Source organism: Carassius carassius, chromosome 21 (genome assembly GCF_963082965.1).
Source record: "Carassius carassius chromosome 21, fCarCar2.1, whole genome shotgun sequence".
Taxonomy (NCBI): Eukaryota; Metazoa; Chordata; class Actinopteri; order Cypriniformes; family Cyprinidae; genus Carassius; species Carassius carassius.
In genome coordinates this window covers 2,784,771-2,805,504 of record NC_081775.1, presented here as the reverse complement: position 1 = coordinate 2,805,504, position 20,734 = coordinate 2,784,771, and the positions used below count along the sequence as shown (strand labels likewise).

Sequence of the window (20,734 nt, the reverse complement as noted above, 5' to 3'; positions counted from 1 at the left end):
ATTATCTTCTTCGTGTGAGGCTTGCGTCCGAAGCATGGCAGGGAGCTAGAGGACGCTGTGTCTCGTTCCCTACTCAGGGAACTATGGTTACATACGTAACCTGAGACAGTTCCCTTTCGAGGGAACTTTGAACTGCGTCCTCTAGGGGTCGCTTTGGGGAACAGTATACCCACTCCGCCATGCTGAGGGGAGTGCAGGCCAGAACCATGGCGAGCACTAAGTACCAACTCTACCATTTCCATGGTAGTTGCCCCTTGGACGTTTAGAAGACGGCTGTGACAGTACCCCTTACGGCCAAAAGGCCTAAGCTACATACCCAACTTAATTGTTAGGGCCTCGGCCCCGGGTAGAGCTGAATGCTTGGAATCAGGAAAGATTCCTTTAAAGGAATACGGCTAAGAACCTAGCATTTCTACCAAGTCTTGCCTGTCACACAGGGGCTACCGCTAGCTTTCGCATAAGCTTGCTGAAAGAGCTGTCTCGACAGTTCTCTAGTAGCAACACCCTGTTTAGATAGGTATCCGAGGATACATAGGTGGAGTGGCGCCCAAGATGAACAGGGCTTTTACCAACTCAAGAAAGGGCATGAAGCAACCGCGCGAAGCCCTCAACATATAGGATTTTAGAAAGAACGCATAATACTAGCGTGCGAACTTACCACAGTGTGGATTTCAGAAAGTGTGCAAAGACTTTACGTGCACACGTACCATAGCATGACTTTTCAAATACTGTTCTAAGGAGGGGCTCTTGTGCAGGGCCGGCTTTGCCGACAGGCGACACAGGCGGCCGCCTGGGGCGCCATCTGCTGGACGGGGCACAAAATTGCAGAATTATATAAAAAAAAAGTTAATTAAATGTATGTTTCATATTATGAAAGCTGCGCACACGCAGTACACTTTTACTGTGCACTGTCCACACACTGCTTGTGTATTTCTTTTACTAGATTTACAATCCTAAAGCAGCTGTCAAACTCACGCGTGTTGCTCAGCAACCGGGAGTGGCGCGAAAACATCTGACAGCTGGTTTTAGCGGTTTAAATGATGGGGTAAAAGCCCCCTCCCGCCTTGGCGGTTGTAGGCTATAAATGATCATATATATATAATCTTTTATGATGAAAAGAACACCCAAGCCATCAGGATCGGCTTTCTGAAAACAAAGGAAGGAGGAGGAAGAAAAATGGGCCCAAAGCAGAGGTTACTTATGTAGACTATATCATCAAGATCACAGCCTAGCCGGAGGAGATAAAGACAAGGATGACCAACAACTTTTTACACCTTAACAGTAAATAAAATGCATTATTATTATTATTATATCAATTTACCAAAGGAACTTTTTGCGGTAGGCTATGAGCTAACAGCAACAACATGCTGTGTTACAGCAGTGGAGTAGTCTACGTGATACGCAGGAATACGCCGTATACCCACTCTTTGTGTAAATAGCCCACAATCTTTTCTAACTTTGCCAAACCTAAAATGAATCTCTCGCCTTGGGCACCAAATAACCTAGAGCCGGCCCTGCTCTTGTGGCACTCTGATAGAGCAGCTCATAGATGGAATGATGCATCTCAAAGCAGTATGATTGAGAGTCAGCAACTCGATCTATGGAAACAATACTGGAGCGCTCTTGGGAAAAAACAGAAAACTCAGTCTCATATGTGCACACTGACCACCATGTGGTTTTGAGAAAGCACACAAAGCTTAGCGTGTGTACTTATAGGTTCCTAAGCATCGCAGAGGCGCTGAATCTCACGGGAGAGGCAAGCTCAATTTTACAAACCTTGGGCGAGGGGAGCATCACCTGAGGCAGCATATACAAGAAGACTTCTGTAACTGCCACCTCCACTTCCCGCTAGATGTGACAGCAACCCTAAGTGGCCAGGAGACCCCTCGGGGTGACCTGGCCGGACATCCATGAAATTCCCTGCAGTGCTGTGCCAGGCCTGATGATCAAGGAGGCTCCCTCAGAAACCTGTGATCTCAGCCGCCTAATACCGGAACATGAAGCCGGATGGCTGGTGCTGGCGAGTGTTTAGTAAACACTGTAACTGAGCACTGCAAAGGAAACTAACAGAGTTTATTAGTAGACACGTAACCACCACCAATTAAATACACATAAGTATATACAGAGAGGGTTACATTTACTCACCCACCCTCCTGTGCTGGAGCCCCGCTCAAGGGACGCCTCCTTTTAGTCTGGACCATCAGTCAGGTGGTTGCTATGAACATAGAACCATAAAAACAATATAGGTCCAGCATAGGAGACTGTTATGCAAGAGGTTTCCACCTAACCTCGATCAGGTGGAGAGCTGGTGGTTACAGGGGAATTAGGAAGGGGAGGATAAAAGCAGAAGTTAACCCTCTGAAGTCGATTAACGCATACACGCGTTATTATGCTATTTTCTCCTGATAACCTCTTAGACTCCAGAGGGTTAAAAATCCCCAAAGGGAACGAGTAGATACCTCGGTATCACTCCGATTCGGACGAGAACGCTGCCTCGTCTAGATCATACCCCTTAGGTTCTGCTTACCTCCTCGTGACCCACGATTCCTCTAACCCCTGCCCGCAGGTGGGGGAGGAGCGCGAGTTGCGACACTAGCCTTCTGTGCCCGTCTTTGATCCTCAGATCGAGACAGGCCAGGACCCCTATGTTGTTCGGGCTCAGACCTGGACCTTCGTGGAACAAAGGATCTGAAAGCAGCAGAGCACGTCTTCGTCTCCCTGAACTTCTCAATCGCCGTCTCAACGGGAATATCGAAAAGTTACGAAAGCGAAACCTGAGCATTGAGAAGAAAGCATTTTCTTTCCTCCCGATGTCTGCCAGGTTCATCCACAGATGTCTCTCCGCTGCCACCATGGCCGCCATAGTCCTGCCCATGGCGGAGGCGGCCTGCTTGGTAGCACGGAGAGAGATCCGTGGTGCGGCGCAGCTCAGCTACCTGATCAGAAAAAGGCCCCTGCCTCTATCCAGGTCTCTTAGCAGATCAGTCTGATATGCTTGAAGCACCAGCATTGTGTGTAATAAAGCCACAGCCTGACCTGCTACTGCGTATGCCTTGCCATTTAACAAGATGATTTTCTGAAGGGGCTTAGATGGCAAGGAGGGAGATTCAAAGAGGATGTTTCCCCTGCAGAAAGAAAAAAATTCCACAGATATTTTTTTTTTAATAAATTATTAATTTTTTTTTAGCTCTTTCTTTTAGCTCTTTTTTCTAGTGTTAAAGATATAACATCATCCTCCCGAGGCTTTCGCTCATCTGCCGTCCTCTTTTGTTTTTTGTTTTTTTTTTTACTAGCGCGAAAGGGAAAGTCCCTCTTTAAACAATTCAGACAGATCCACCTGTATTCTCACGAGCTCATTCTCTTCCACGCCTCGGCGCGAACAGGTCCTGAACCGCGGGAAGCAGATGGCTGCCTTTTTTTTCCCTTTTCTTTCAGAATGTCAATGTCAATGTCACCTTTATTTATATAGCGCTTTAAACAAAATACATTGCGTCAAAGCAACTGAACAACATTCATTAGGAAAACAGTGTCAATAATGCAAAAATGATAGTTAAAGGCAGTTCATCATTGGATTCAGTTATGTCATCTCTGTTCAGTTAAATAGTGTCTGTGCATTTATTTGCAATCAAGTCAACGATATCGCTGTAGATGAAGTGTCCCCAACTAAGCAAGCCAGAGGCGACAGCGGCAAGGAACCGAAACTCCATCGGTGACAGAATGGAGAAAAAAACCTTGGGAGAAACCAGGCTCAGTTGGGGGGCCAGTTCTCCTCTGACCAGACGAAACCAGTAGTTTAATTCCAGGCTGCAGCAAAGTCAGATTGTGCAGAAGAATCATCTGTTTCCTGTGGTCTTGTCCTGGTGCTCCTCTGAGACAAGGTCTTTACAGGGGATCTGTATCTGGGGCTCTAGTTGTCCTGGTCTCCGCTGTCTTTCAGGGATGTAGAGGTCCTTTCTAGGTGCTGATCCACCATCTGGTCTGGATACGTACTGGATCCGGGTGACTGCAGTGACCCTCTGATCTGGACACAGACTGGATCTGGTGGCCACGGTGACCTCGGAACAAGATAGAAACAGACAAATATTAGCGTAGATGCCATTCTTCTAATGATGTAGCAAGTACATAGGTTGTTATGGGAAGTGTTTCCGGTTCCGGTTTACCTAATTAATGCAGCCTAAAAATCCTTTAACGGATTTGGATAATAAAAGCATATTAGTATGTTATGTGTATGCCAGGTTAAAGAGATGGGTCTTTAATCTAGATTTAAACTGCAAGAGTGTGTCTGCCTCCCGAACAATGTTAGGTAGGTTATTCCAGAGTTTGGGCGCCAAATAGGAAAAGGATCTGCCGCCTGCAGTTGATTTTGATATTCTAGGTATTATCAAATTGCCTGAGTTTTGAGAACGTAGAGGATTATAATGTAAAAGGAGCTCATTCAAATACTGAGGTGCTAAACCATTCAGGGCTTTATAAGTAATAAGCAATATTTTAAAATATATGCGATGCTTGATAGGGAGCCAGTGCAGTGTTGACAGGACCGGGCTAATATGGTCATACTTCCTGGTTCTAGTAAGAACTCTTGCTGCTGCATTTTGGACTAGCTGTAGTTTGTTTACTAAACGTGCAGAACAACCACCCAATAAAGCATTACAATAATCTAACCTTGAGGTCATAAATGCATGGATTAACATTTCTGCATTTGACATTGAGAGCATAGGCCGTAATTTAGATATATTTTTGAGATGGAAAAATGCAGTTTTACAAATGCTAGAAACGTGGCTTTCTAAGGAAAGATTGCGATCAAGTAGCACACCTAGGTTCCTAACTGATGACGAAGAATTGACAGAGCAACCATCAAGTCTTAGACAGTGTTCTAGGTTATTACAAGCAGAGTTTTTAGGTCCTATAATTAACACCTCTGTTTTTTCAGAATTTAGCAGTAAGAAATTACTCGTCATCCAGTTTTTTATATCGACTATGCAATCCATTAGTTTTTCAAATTGGTGTGTTTCACCGGGCTGCGAAGAAATATAGAGCTGAGTATCATCAGCATAACAGTGAAAGCTAACACCATGTTTCCTGATGATATCTCCCAAGGGTAACATATAAAGCGTGAAGAGTAGCGGCCCTAGTACTGAGCCTTGAGGTACTCCATACTGCACTTGTGATCGATAGGATACATCTTCATTCACTGCTACGAACTGATGGCGGTCATATAAGTACGATTTAAACCATGCTAATGCACTTCCACTGATGCCAACAAAGTATTCAAGTCTATGCAAAAGAATGTTGTGGTCAATTGTGTCAAACGCAGCACTAAGATCCAATAAAACTAATAGAGAGATACACCCATGATCAGATGATAAGAGCAGATCATTTGTAACTCTAAGAAGAGCAGTCTCAGTACTATGATACGGTCTAAATCCTGACTGGAAATCCTCACATATACCATTTTCTCTAAGAAGGAATATAATTGTGTGGATACCACCTTTTCTAGTATCTTGGACAGAAAAGGGAGATTCGAGATTGGTCTATAATTAACTAGTTCTTTGGGGTCAAGTTGTGGTTTTTTGATGAGAGGCTTAATAACAGCCAGTTTGAAGGTTTTGGGGACATGTCCTAATGACAATGAGGAATTAATAATAGTCAGAAGAGGATCTATGACTTCTGGAAGCACCTCTTTCAGGAGCTTAGATGGTATAGGGTCTAACATACATGTTGTTGGTTTAGATGATTTAACAAGTTTATACAATTCTTCCTCTCCTATGGTAGAGAATGAGTGGAACTGTTCCTATAGTGAACTGTCTGATGTGATACTGTAGCTGACGGCTGAATGGTTGCAATTTTATCTCTAATAGTATCGATTTTAGAAGTAAAGTAGTTCATAAAGTCATTACTGCTGTGGTGTTGGGAAATGTCAACACTTGTTGAGGCTTTATTTTTCGTTAATTTAGCCACTGTATTGAATAAATACCTGGGGTTATGTTTGTTTTCTTCTAAAAGAGAAGAAAAGTAATCGGATCTAGCAGTTTTTAATGCTTTTCTGTAGGATATGTTACTTTCCCGCCAAGCAATACGAAATACCTCTAGTTTTGTTTTCCTCCAGCTGCGCTCCATTTTTCGGGCTGCTCTCTTTAGAGTGCGAATGTGCTCATTATACCATGGTGTCAAACTGTTTTCCTTAACCTTCCTTAAGCGTAAAGGAGCAACTTTATTTAAAGTGCTAGAAAAGAGAGAGTCCATAGTTTCTGTTACATCATCAAGTTGTTCTGATGGGTTTTGGATATGCTAAGGAATTTGGATACATCAGGAAGATAACTTAAAAAGTGAAAAAGAAAGAAAAGAAAGTGAAAGAAAGTGAAGTGACACACCCGGAGCAGTGGGCAGCCATTTATGCTGCGGCGCCCGGGGAGCAGTTGGGGGTTCAATGCCTTGCTCAAGGGCACCTAAGTCATGGTATTGAAGGTGGAGAGAGAACTGTACATGCACTCCCCCCACCCACAATTCCTGCCGGCCCGGGACTCGAACTCACAACCTTTCGATTGGGAGTCCGACTCTCTAACCATTAGGCCACGACTCCCCCGCAGTGTTTTGTGTTAGAAGTGATGGTTCTTCCATACTTGTAACAAGAAGTAGAATTTACAATTTTGGCTATATGAATTTTGCAAAGAACTAAATAATGATCTGAGATATCATCACTTGGCTGAATAATTTCAACACCATCAACATCAATTCCATGTGACAGTATTAAATCTAGAGTATGATTTCGACAATGAGTAGGTCCTGAAACGTGTTGTCTAACACCAATAGAGTTCAGAATGTCTATAAATGCTGATCCCAATGCATCGTTTTCATTATCAACATGGATATTAAAATCACCAACTATTAAAACTTTATCTGCAGCCAGAACTAACTCGGATGTAAAATCAGCAAACTCTTTAAGAAAGTCTGTATGGTGCCCTGGTGGCCTGTATACAGTAGCCAGTACAAACATAACAGGGGATTTATCATTAACATTTGTTTCTTTGGATAATGTTATATGAAGTACCATTACTTCAAACGAGTTATACTTGTAGCCTGCCCTCTGAGAAATCCTGAAAACGTTGTTATAAATTGAAGCAACACCTCCACCTTTGCCTTTTAGACGTGGCTCATGTTTATAACAGTAATCTTGGGGGGTGGACTCATTTAAAATAATGTAATCATCAGGTTTTAGCCAGGTTTCTGTCAAACAGAGTACATCTATATTATGATCAGTGATCATATTATTTACAAAAAGTGTTTTCGTAGAAAGGGATCTGATATTCAATAAGCCAAGCTTTATCATTTGTTTATCCATATTGCTTCTGTTTTTTATTTGTTGAACCTCAATTAAATTGTTAATCTTAACTTGGTTTGGACGTTTTTTGTATTTTCTAGTTCGGGGAACAGACACAGTCTCTATAGTGTGATATCTAGGTGAAAGAGTCTCTATGTGCTGAGAATTAACTGACCTCTGTGACGGAAGAGAGACGAACGAGAGCGGAGCTTTTTCCATTGAAAAAATGCTCACAATGCATGCAGATTGCCTCCTCAAAGACATCGCGTGAGTGCTCTTCACCCAAACAAATGACACAAAGATCGCGTGTGTCATCGGGTGTCAAATAACGCCGACACGGATGCACACATTGTCTAAATGCTTGCTAGTTGTCGCCATGATAAACAGAGAAAGATCGCTCTTACCGGTTCTTTCAGATGCATGCTTCAAACAAAACAGTCAGTGATGATGAAGAAGATAATGATGTGCGCTCCAGTTGCTTATTTATAGTCTCGCCGGTAGTGACGTCTTTTTTTTTCAATGTATGCTTCAGACACAGGTCACGACGAGGTGTTCCCCCAAAGCGACCCCTAGAGGATGCAGTTCGAAGTTCCCTCGAAAGGGAACTAAAGGTTTTAAACACTTGAAATGAATAAATTTCCTAAATTCTTGTTTTATTTTTATTTTATCACCTATCGTAATGATGTTTATCACAGGGTTGTCAAATTGAAACAGAAATGGTGTGTTTTTTTTTAATCTGTCTCTTCTGCAGGCTGGTCTGCGCACACTGCATGATATCGGCCCTGAGATCCGTCGAGCCATATCATGTGATCTACAGGATGAAGGTCTAGTAGACATCAACCTCCATGAGGAGGAAGAGATATACGAGGTAAAACACTTAAGTCTTTATCAATGCACGTGTAAATATGTATTAGAGCATTGTGCTTGTAAACCACATCATGGGATTGATTCTAAGCTAATGTGTGAACACGGTGTGAGGATTGCGCCAAGGTTTTTCATTCAACTGGAAAGCAATTTTTGCAGATTCCTAATGAACTACTTTAGTTTTTAATTAAATTACCTTTTTTAATACAGGGAGAGCTGGGCTGTGTTCCACTTTTTTTTAACTTTCCTCCCCTCATTGACTCAGATGTTGATTATGTTGCTTTAGTGCCCACTACTGGCTGAACCCTTGCTTTTATCGGAGGATGAGTAGAATTCCCAAAATTCCAAACTTTTTAAAACGCTTCCTGCTTGTGAGCTAAACAAAGAATACCTCATCTAAATATTCACAACAAACACCTTTTAGTTAGTTAGATAGTTTCATGAGTCCCTTGTTTATCCTGGGCAGTTAAACTGGTCATAAAAATCCCATCTCCCAGGTCCATGTTTTAAATTTAAGTTATGTTATGGGGATTTTTTTTTTTTTACTGGAAAGCAAGTCAGTGTATAGAATTTCAAATGAAATGACTGAAAATCTAGCAGAACTGTTTTTAATGCTGTTGTCTGTGTGTATAGAGGAATGGGGTTGTGTTTGGGAATCATGTGAGTGGAGATCAGTACGGCAGCGTCACACAGCGTCCTCTGCAGCTCCCGCTTACTCTGTGCTCCTCCCAAAATTACTGTCCGTCCATGTCAGACAAATCATCCAACTCCAATATCAACAATGCCAACGTGCCAGCGGTCACTGCCTTTCCCAACGGCTGGCACAGACGCTGCCGGCGGCTCTCTGGGACCCTGGTGTCCTCTCTGAACTCCTACCTCAACCTCAGGAGTGATGGAGAACTACAGCTCAGGACTCACTCCAGAAGGTGAGAGGTCACAATACCACTGAGGTTACCACAGAAAACAAAAAAATTAGAAATGAGAAAAATTACTTTCTAATAATTTAAACTAGATAAATATGAGCCAAACTGGCCATAGCAAGGCTGGCAACTCTGACACAGCTGCAACTGTTCTCACGCTCTCAAGCCACACGTCCATTTATTCACATAGTTCAAAGAACAAACTAGTGTTCTCGTGGAAATGAGTCTTGCCAGGCTCCCTTGAAAAAACAAACCTGGAGGGACATGAGAACACAGAAGGCATCTTTGTGAAAATTGCGATGTGCTGTGTTCTTGCTGCTCAACTGACAAAGACAGTAGAGAGAGCAGTCTGATTTATTTATTTTTTTTTTACTTTTTTAAACCTGAACCCAAGACTCAGCTAATGTCTGCAATTCTCCAGCTGTGATCCACGGAGAGTCTTTGGCCACTCAAACTCTCCTCCTCAGCTCCTTTGTAGCAAGTTGATTAGAGCTTCATTATTATTGCCCTGATGGTGGAGGTTGGGGTACTTTAGCTATTTTCTTACAGCCACGTTATCGTACATGAACTATTTTGTGAAGCTTGAAAATCTTATTCTGCACATCAGAACTATATTCTTTGGTTTTACTCCTTTTGATGGATGTTTAAAGGAATTTGTGTTCTTCATATTTTGAATCCTGTGGAACAGGAAGCCATGGCCTGTGCAATCAAGTTGACAATACTGCCAGAAATGTAGTTTCTCCAACTAAGCAAGCCAAAGGAACCAAAACTCCATTGGCGAAAGAAATGGAGAATAAGCCTCAGGAGAAGCAGTTAAAATGATGCTTAAGCTCTCTTTATTGATGTATAAAATAACAATAATCTCAACAACTGCATCTCATGTTGATTTATGCCTGATAAAGCCTCTTCAGACTGTAATATTGTCACATTTAAAAAAAACATCACTCACTGTTCCTTGGTGTGGACTAAACTCCCAACAGTGGAATTTATTGCAGTAATATAAAAAAAGAAGAAAAAAACACAATGTAATAACATGAAGACTAAAATAAAGAACTACATCACATTACAATTTAACTAAAATATTTCATTCTATTTTGAAATGTTTGTTTTTCAAAAGAATATCACTCAATGTCCTCGTTCATCAGAATTACATCTCTAAAATGCATCAGTAACAAGCATCAAGCTCAGTAGCTCTGTTTAGTGCAAGAATATTGACGGTAAATAATGATTTGATTTTGCAGGCCAAGCATCAGTGCTGTTGGATATCCCATCATCCACGTGGAGAACTCCACCCTTGGTGACATCAGTGATGATGACAGGAACTCTGGGGAGTATTTCAGCGGAGACGAGTTTAACGAAGATGATGTCATGCTGGCTACAGACAGGTATTGCTAGAGAACACTTTTCAGAAAATGTAAATCAACAGTAGCCGTTATCTTCATTTTCTCTTGGTTCCTCTTGTAGGTCATACTTTCAGGACACTTTGAGTGATGGTGCTCCAGCTGGACAGCAGGATGCGTGTGAATGTGTCTGTGATGATGGTGAGCAGCTCATATCCCAGCAGCCCCAGAGGTCCTCGAAACGACTCCTGCTGTCCACAGCTCAATGTGAGATATTAGAAAACAATCGTCAACTTTTTACAGTGTCACACTGAAACTAACTAACTAGAAAAGTGAGAACTAGCATTACTGTGGGAATAAAACATCAGACAGAAAGGTTCCTCAACAAGCTGTGATCACAATTGGATAGATGGTTACACTAATCTGCTATGGTACAGGTCCTTCACTTCCAAATATATAAAGCATTAATGTCAGTGTCTGAGAAATATATTTTCTATCAATGTTACTGTGGCCACATCAGAAATGTTCATGGGAACTGCAAAGTGATGAACATGGCTGGGACATACAGTATATAGCAATATTTGTTCTGATAGGTGAACTTTTTTATTTTTATTTTAACATCCTGGTCATGTGATTCCTGTTTTTTTTTTTATAGTTAAACCATGGTAACCATTCATAAATTAACCATGGATTTACTATATTAACCATAGTTTAACCATGGTATTTGTAGAACTGTGGTCATACAAATGGTAATCAATACGCCAAAAGCATTTAATTTTTATTTCGTTGGGGTAATTTTGTTGTGGTCTGTGCTAATTGAGCTCTTCTGTATTTGTGTTGTGAGCTTTTGCAGCGTGTTTCTGGCTGTGTGTTGAGTGTTTGCAGCACGTGCTGATGAAGATGTTTTCATAATTTGCTGGTGCTTTTTCTCTTTGCATGTGTTTTCTAAAGTTGCAACATGCTGAGCTCTCGGCCACTGTACAATATGTTTAAAGCATTTATTTGTCATTATAAAAATACATTTAACACAGGTCACATTTGGAGAAAACTATTTATCGTATATAACATGAGCTAACATATAACATGTTTTAAGAAAATTCAGCAATGAATAACACAAATTCTACTTAAATAAATAATTTATAAATGTAGTTTTGATCTCTAATAGGATTATAGTGGCTTCTGTACTTAATATAGTAGTCCTTCTGTACTTAAATCAGAATGTTTTGAAATACAGAATAAATAAAACTTAATCTCTTCAAATTCTTATTTCTGCACAAGAATCTAAATATGGTTTCTATAAGAATAAAAAAAACAAAAAAAAAAAACAAGTAACACCAGAAAAAACCTAATTGTCTGTGAATTTTGTTCCGGTTCAGCCTTCAGGGCAAAGATTTCTCACAATAGCTATAGTGGTTGTTAGTTTATTGTACATTCCTCCATTACAATAAATATTCATCTATTGATGCATGTGCATTCTTCCATACAGCCTCTCACAAACCCGCTTTCCATTTTGAGTGTCTGCGCAAACAGAACAGCCAAGATGAGATTCCCCTGCATCCATCGGTCCTGCCGCAGCATCAGGTGATAATGAAATGACCCCCTACACTATCACCAACATAACAGACTAAGAGACATGGCCTGGGACATGTACATGATGTGCAGTGTTGGGAAGGGAACTTAATGTAATAGGTTACAGATTACAAGTTCCCTATCTAAAATGTAATAGGTAGTGTTAGTATTTCATTTTGATTACATTTGATTACTTTTTGATAACTTTTCTAAATTTCTAATGAATGTTTTCAACTGTTAATCATTTTCAGACATGTAAAGCAGGCAGGGTTGCTTTCAGACTTTTAAAATCCTTCATCACTTAAATTAAGATTATAATAATTTTATATTAAAGCACAGCCTACACAAAATCAAACTTTAGCACCACTTTTTACTTTGAGATCGTTATTGGTTAAATACAGATTTTAAATCATAAGATATAGTTTATTAGCTATGATTCTGTTTTTGAAATCTTTGAATAGCTGTGACAGGAAACCATGCTTTGGAAAAAATCTGTTAATCTTAAAAAAAAAAAAACAAATAGGAAAGAAAACATGCATGTGTCCTATTGGAGTTTCATATTTTAGAGCAGTCAGTTTAATGTAACTATAACAGTTACATTTATTTTGTAATTAAATTACACAATTCAATTACATGTAACTTTCTTCTCCCCAACACTGGTAAAGTGGGATAATTTTTTCTTGTGCAGGTGAAGACGGCGACTGGACAAGAATCGAGTAGAACACGACTCTCTCCGACTCGCTCCATCCGCTCCTGGGTCACGCCTCCAGCCACGCCTCCACCCTACACTCCTCTGATTCAGACCACGGTCAGCGCTAGCAGCACTCCGGGATTGGTTCACAGGGGCTTCTGGAATTCCCAGCAGGCCTCTGATTGGTCGACACGTTCTCCCTCCCCCTCGCTCCTCAAGGTCCCCCCCCGACTGAGCGGCCATCACCTGCAGCAGCGGAGCAGCGCTCAAAGCCTGGTGGAAGCCGTGAGTGATGCTGCTTGACCCTGAGCTCCTATTTACACCTGCTCACTTCATGCATTTTCTCTGATGGGCTATCTATCAGATTTGTTAAAACATTTCCATTTACACTTGGCCACATAAATGTGTCTTTGCAAAACGGATATTAATCCGGTCTTCAATTCCCACGCTATATGCAAAATTAAAGGAGTTCATGTCAATGAAAGCACAGATATGTGCTGCATTTTGTTCATTATCAGCTAAATTCAAAATTAGAGACCGCGATAGGAGAGAGCACCGTATTTGTAATGGAAAGACTACTTTTAATAATAAAGATGATTGTGTGACATACTTTCAGTTTCATTCGGGGCAGTTGGAATGCATCATCTGGAATGCAGCCCAGACCACATAATAAATGCATCTCGAAAGTGTTTCAGAGGACATTTACATGATCGGATAGCTATCTGATCAGAGAAAACATGAAGTGACTAGGTGTAAACAGGCCCTGAGAGTCAAGACAAGTCGCCTTCGTTTCTATAGCACATCATACAATACAGATTGTGTCAAAGAAGCACTTAATTTGAAGCACCACAAATTAAATAATGTCATGTTATAGAGACTACTGGACAGACATTTTGGAATTGATTTGAAAATGATAAGTATTTAAAATAAAAATAGATCTTAACTCTTGCTTTTTTGCATCACTTAGTGTGTCCTCTCAAATAATTAAAAGTCATACACACACTCGTGGTCTTCATCCTAACTTGGGCCAAATACAGGAAATACATCATATAAGTAGTCAAATGGTCAAGTGCAAAGACTACCGGTGTGGGTATTTGTACAAGAAATTACTTTGTTTTTGCTTTCCCTTCAAGGAAATGATATAGCTTCTAGCAAGTCATGTGATTTTGGGGAAATTCTCACATTTTCAAAGGTAAAGTAGCAGCAGTGACACAGGGTAAACTGGAGTTTGAGAGACAAACTAAATTGTTTTACACTTAGAAAAAAAATGTTAACAGTAAATTATGTAAAAGATAATACAGTTAGTAAAGGAATATACTTATAATCAAAAATTTAGAAATATAGAAAAAAATATATATACATGGATTCAAGTAGATTAGTCAAATTGCTCTCAAATAACACGCAAATTAATTTGATGAAGAACATGCCAAAATGCATGTGAGGCTTGAATGTGCAATGAGATTTAAGGCTCCGATATACTTCAAACAAAGTTATTTTAATTCTTCATTTGGGAGCAAAAGTAGTATGAAAAGGTTGAGTGATGGCACTGTTTTCAACACCCCCGGGCTGTTGGAGGCGGGGTTTAGATTGAGTAAATATGTGCATCTGTAAGAGAAGAACGGTTTTGGCAGTAGCATTAACCTATTCGATTGCAAAGAAAATGAGAAAGAACAAGTGATGTGTATAAAGCATTGCATAACTCTGTGTTGTGGACACCAAGTTTTTTTTTTTTGCAGTTTCTTTTCAGGAATTAAATGCCTTTTCTGAATCTTTAAAGTCTGTCCGTGAGCAATCATACAGGTGCAGATACATTTGTACCAGCTCAGCTATTTAACACTCCAGTGTATTCATGCTGCTCAAAACTTGGTGGTGGTGTTTTTTATTTTGGGATGTTTTTCTTCTGTCTTACATATGAGGAAAGAGTAATTTTTTTAACCAAAGCGACTTACAAATGGGACAATAGAAGTAATCAAAAACTGACAAAAGTGCAACAACATGTACCCATGAAAAGTCCCAGTTAGCCTAAAGCAGTGAATATTGCAAGGTACTGTATACTAACACACACACACACACACACACACACACACAAAAAAAAAAAAACAAGTACCGTATTTTCCGGACTATAAGTCGCACTTTTTTTCATAGTTTGGCTGGTGCTAGAGTTAGAGGGTCAAATAAAGATGGAACAGATGTGTTTTGAGTCGTTTCTTGAAGATGGCTAAGGACTCAGCTGCTGAGATTGAGTTGGGCAGGTCATTCCACCAGGAGGGAACAGTTATGAAAAAAGTCTGTAAAAGTGATTGTCTCATTTTGAGAACTTTGAGAACGCAAGCTTCTAGAAGGCACATAACTCTGAACTAATAGCATTTTTGATTAACTGTAAAGGTTTGATAGAACTGGCTGGAAGACCTGCCAAGAGAGCATTGCAAAAGTCCAGCTTGGACAGAACAAGAGCTTGAACAAGGAGTTGTGAAGCATGTTCTGAAAGAAAGGGCCTAATCTTCCTAATGTTGTATAAAGTAAATCTACACGACCAGGCAGTTTTAGCAATGTGGTCTGAAAAAGCTGATATAACTGATATAAGTCATAACTCCAACTGTTTTTAAAGGAGTTATGGTTGATGAGCCTAATTGGATGGTGAAATTTGATAAAGTGATGGGTTTCTTGAAACCACAAGCAGTTCTGTCTAAGCCAGGTTGAGTTGAGGGTGATGATCCATCATTCTACAAGAACAAGATGCTAGCAGCTATCGTTGGATCATCAGGATGGAATGAGAAGTAGAGTTGAGTGTCATCCACATAGAAGTGATATGAAAAAGCCATGTTTCTGAATGACAGAACCTAGTGATGCAATGTAGACAGAGAAGTGGTCCAAGAACTGAGCCCTGAGGCACCCCAGTATTTAGATGTTGTGACTTGGACACCTCACCTCTATAAAGATACCTTGAAGGACCTATCTTAGAGGGGTTAGATTCAAACCACTGATGTGCTGTTCCTGAAATACCCTTTCCCAGTAGAGTTGATAGGAGGATCTGGTGGTTAACCGTGTCAAAAGCAGAGGGCAGATCCAGCAAGATAACTAGTGAAGATTTGGAATCTGCTCTTGTCAGTTTTAGGGCTTCAACAGCTGAGAGCAAGGCAGTCTTGTTTGTGTCCACTTCTGAAACCAGATTGGTTGCCGTCGAGGAGGTTGTTCTGTGTGAGAAGGCATAGACTTGGTTGAACACAAATCGTTCAGGGAAACCAGTTGGTAGTTCTCTAAAAGAGTTGGGTTAAGAGTGAGTTTCTTAAGAAGTGGGGTTATACAAGTCTGTTTAAATGTTGAGGGAAAACACAAGTGTGAAGTTAATACAAGTAATATTATTACTTTATTACTTTCTGGCAACAGTAATTAGTTACACTATTAGTTACATTAAGTTCTTTCACGGCCCACATAAGTAACATCCTTATAAAAGTATTCTAACATGTTACTAACAATATATTTCTGCCTCATCATTTGACCAGAATCAACTTTGGATTGCAGTCGGAAATTATTACAAACACTCAGTGGTGATTAATAGTAACGTTTAAGTAAAAGTGTTATATTAATCACATTGTCATGTGTAGCTTGATGCTAATTGTAGCTATAAGTTCTCTGTTACCCATATACGATTATATTCAATGCTGTATTTCATCAAAATAATCATACAAGTTCATAAAAAAATGTTTCATTCTCTAAAAAAGATTTTACACAATTTATCAGGATCAGCGGGATGTTGGCAAGCCATGTAATGCCACAACTTACACATCAGTGTTCGATCATCTTTTCTCCTCACAAAATCAATGTAATGGCAGTATTTCCATTCACTGAATGTAAGCTTTTTCATATACCATTTGGCTGCTGCTCTGGTGACTCCACGTGCCTTTGCAAGTTGTGAAAACTATAAAAAATAAATCTAGCAATTATTGGATCTTTGGACTTTAAATCAGTAGGGGCTGAGGCATCGAAAGTAACTATGTAACTAACTGTTTTTTAGATAGTAACTGTAATTATTACTGAAATCTTATCAGCAATTAGTTACACTACTAGTTACTGCAAAAAGTTATATTATTACTTCCCAACACTGCCTGACACAATGTCTTTTGTTGTAGGTGATGATATCTGGTGGATTGGGCAAATATGCCAAGGATCCAAAGTTTGTGACGGTGACAAAACATGAGATCGCAGATGCTTGCGACATGACAATTGATGAGATGGAAAGTGCTGCTAGTAATTTACTGAATGTGACGCTAGGCCATGGGCCAGAGGCAGACGAGGTGGGCCTGTGTCAGAACAATCTCCGTGACTACAGCGATGAGGATACGGACACAAGCAATAAACGCGAGGAGGATCTGGCAGACGAAATGATCTACGTCTCAGTATTATAATAAAGAGTTCAAAATGCCCCAGCAAAACTAAACAATGTAGAAAATTCATGAATGAGGTAATTGTGCCTTTAAACAGGAGTGTCACGGAGAGATCTGCTGGATTACATGGACCAACAGATTTGGACTTTTTTCATTTAGTAAGCAAACCTTTTGATATCTTGGGAAATTTCCAGCAAGATCCAAATGTGATGGCATTGCTGACCAAAGTGTTTTCCTCTGAATCTATGCATGTGCTGGACCTTTGAAGAACCCTAACCAACTTACCCGCCAAAGTCCAAATGGTCAAAAGTACCAAACGGCATTTCTTCAGACCCATTCAAGACACTTTCACTATTTGAGTCAAGAGTTTAATTTACACATACAAGGCAATTACAATGGTAAAAACTTTACAAGGATACCTCCTAGCTGGGAAATTGAACTACATATATTTTAAATCTTTCAAATTAAAATTTTTCCAGTTTTTCCACATTCAAAGTGTCTAAGTTGGTGACATTTGCCATCTTTGACTTAAAATCTGCTGCATCACATCTTTGTGTGGCATACACAAATGTAAATTTAAATTATGCACAAATGATATAGACTTTGAACTTAAAGAGCTCTGACATCATTTGTGTTTCAGATAGAAAGAAAAAAGTTGGAAACAAGGTGAGTGAATAATTTTTGGGTTAACATAAATGGAAAGGTAAATTATCCATACCCCCATTTTCACTTGATGAAATAATGCAAGATGCCAGTTTTGGTGGTGGAAGAAGAGTACATTTCTGATATTTCCCTACACTGGTCTGTTGAGTAGATATGGCTGTAAAATGCACAAACTAAGGCATTTAAATAATCACTAATTACACTGTAGGTCAATATAATATGAAACCCTTCATGTTCAAATATTACTGCATCACAGACTCACCATTTTAAGTGGACACATACTGTAGATTTCAGGTACTCAAACTGATCTTACAAAGGGCTTTACTCAGCAGTACCGTCCAAAAGCTGTTTCTGCTTCCTTTAGCGGGAGCCAATCTCACTGCCATCTGACTCTCTGAACTCTCAGAAACAGCAGCTTCTTTCTCTAGGAGTAGTTACAAAACATATCAAAACTATGAACGCTTGAGTTGTAGAGTCTGCCTGATTGTGCTTTACTATTAGTGTGAGCATATCTGCCTCGATGCTGATCAAACTGCTTTGGTCCTCTAGTCCCTTCAGCTGGTCAGACAACAAATTATTTTTATTTTCAGTGTTAATCTGTCTCATTGGTTCTTTAATTGATGATGAGGTCTGTGTCATACACACCCAATGACATTTGGGCTTGTATAAATTAAATAAATAGCTCACCCAAAATATATTTTCAGCAAGTTCGGTCCAAACCTTTATAGATACTCATGTTCGTGATTCAAAAAGAACCAGTGGTATAAAAGTATTATGAAAATGGTCCACACAGGTTGTGTGCTATATTGTTGTGGCTCAACAGCGTTGAACAAGGAACATGCCAACGTCAGTAGGCCATTTGATGGAATCATAACATCAGCCCAAGCCTAGACACTCCAGCGGTGTTCATGAATGTGCGATTTGTCAACAAATCCTTTGGTCAGAATGATTTGCTAATCGCTCGGGCTGAACTACTTTTATAATCTTTTTTTAAGCTTAAAGGCAGATGTGACATCATATAGGTTAAGAGAGTAAATGATGACAGAATGTTGATTTTTGAGTCTGTAAAGAATAACGGGTAATTTAGCACATGTTGTGTCTAAACTACTGTATGTTTGTCTTTGTGATGTTAAACTGTTTGATGTAAACCACCAACCTTTCCTTTCTAAATTTAGCACTTAGAATAACTCTCAACTGCCTTCATCTTTAATGTCTAGTTATCTTAAAAGTGATAATCTATTTTTAACAAAATGTCTGATTACAAAGGCTTTAAAGTTTTGTATGTTGAATGAATGGATAAATTATGTCAGTGTTTTAATAGAGAAGCAAAACTGATTTCGTTTCATTTTGAAGGAACATATGTCTGTATGGTTTCTGTCGTAGTTTGAGAATTATCCAGGCATGAACTAAAACAATTATATTCATTTTTTTAAAATGGTATTTTACCTATAATCAAATGCAAATATGCATCATAAGATTGTGTGTAGATTACTGGCATTATTGCAATGAAGTGAAGGTCATTTGTGTTCAGTGAATGAATATTTCAGGTCGTGCTAGTGTCAGTCATCTCCATGGACAACATTTGGACATTTATTAGGACAAGTCAACCATCAGGAGACTTTTATAATTTAATACTTTTATTCTTTTTGAAAGGTACAGTTATTATTTAAAAGATAATCATCTGTTGTAGTGATTTTACAAGCATTTTCAATCTGTTAAAATTGGTCAACTGTTTGTTACTTTCTTTTTCTTACTCCATTATAACTGAATAAAATATAAAAAAACCCATTCCACCAAAATAAAAAACACATAAGTCGTCTAAAGATTCCCTTTTGCTCTCTCAGTGTAAAGATTAAAGTTATTTGCATAGATACTTGGTTCCTACTGTAGGCTCAGCAGCTGAAATATATTATTTCTAATTATAAACAATTGTGTCAGACTGATAGTGTGGAGATGCAAACTGGAAAAAATCTATGCTGCAAATGGCTCTTATTTAATGTGTGTGATATAGGTAAGTTTCATTAAGACACTTATGGAGGGAATCTCATGAAAATGATCAAGATCATGTCAGTTCATACTTCCTTAAATGCATTAAGAATGATCCTTTGTAATAATGTACATCTGAATTTAACACATACTGAAATCAGTCACTCTGTGGATGAAGCTAAGCCGAAGAGTGGTTTGATCATGTGTCAAAATAAATTACTTTAACCAGGAAAATCAGGCCTCCCGACTGTTCTCATTATTTAAAAGCGGTTCGTTATCCCACATTACCGGCAAGGTCAAAGCCATCTTATCTCTGCATCTCGAGAGCTGTGGGTCGGTAAACCGGAAACCGTGGAACGAGGGAATGCCTTTAATGACATCCACTGCCTTTTCAGCGATCATTATGGTGGGAGCGTTCAGGTTCCCTCTCACCATGCTGGGCATAATGGAGGCATCCACCACCCTGAGCCCCTACAGACCATACACACGCAGAGTAGGGTCGACCTCTGCCCTGCTGTCCGAGGCGCTGCCCATTGTACACATGCAGGATGGGTGGTAGGCGCTATCAGCCTTCTGCCGGACAAAAGCATAGATCTCTGCATCAGATTGGATGGTGGGGCCTGGCTGCACCTCGTGGCCTCGGAAAGGATCGAAGGCTTTTTGAGCAAAGATTTCCCATGTGAGCTTGATGCATTCTCTTAACTCCAACATGTCGGCGCCTGTAGGACATGAGGCGATGGAGAACATGAGGCAGTTAGAAACTACTCAAGAATCAGTCAGTACAGTTATGATGTCAGGATCATCTGTTCAAAGCATATAACTAGTGCTGTCACAAGATGTGTGTGTACTGTGTATATTGCTTATAAATATATTTAAAATATGAACATTTGTATTTAAATATACATATCAAATATAAATTATATGATATTATATATACACAGTACACATACATATATTAGTTAAACGACAACAAAAAAGTTGCATTTAATCTCAATATG

The 20,734-nt window shown here is 39.6% G+C and overlaps 1 protein-coding gene across 6 annotated transcripts in view; it reads left to right on the top strand.

The window, feature by feature from the left end:
• Positions 1–19,272, top strand: part of cacna1db (calcium channel, voltage-dependent, L type, alpha 1D subunit, b) — an 88,878-nt gene extending 69,606 nt beyond the window's left edge. For all 6 annotated transcript variants that reach the window (XM_059503021.1, XM_059503019.1, XM_059503018.1 and 3 more), the window contains 7 exons: positions 8,070–8,186; positions 8,816–9,108; positions 10,344–10,487; positions 10,567–10,709; positions 11,929–12,023; positions 12,700–12,987; positions 16,833–19,272. In XM_059503021.1, the coding sequence (XP_059359004.1) occupies positions 8,070–8,186; positions 8,816–9,108; positions 10,344–10,487; positions 10,567–10,709; positions 11,929–12,023; positions 12,700–12,987; positions 16,833–17,108 (1,356 nt within the window). In that variant the 3' untranslated portion in view covers positions 17,109–19,272. The remainder of the gene's footprint in view (positions 1–8,069; positions 8,187–8,815; positions 9,109–10,343; positions 10,488–10,566; positions 10,710–11,928; positions 12,024–12,699; positions 12,988–16,832) is intronic.
• The last annotated feature ends 1,462 nt before the right edge of the window (positions 19,273–20,734 follow it).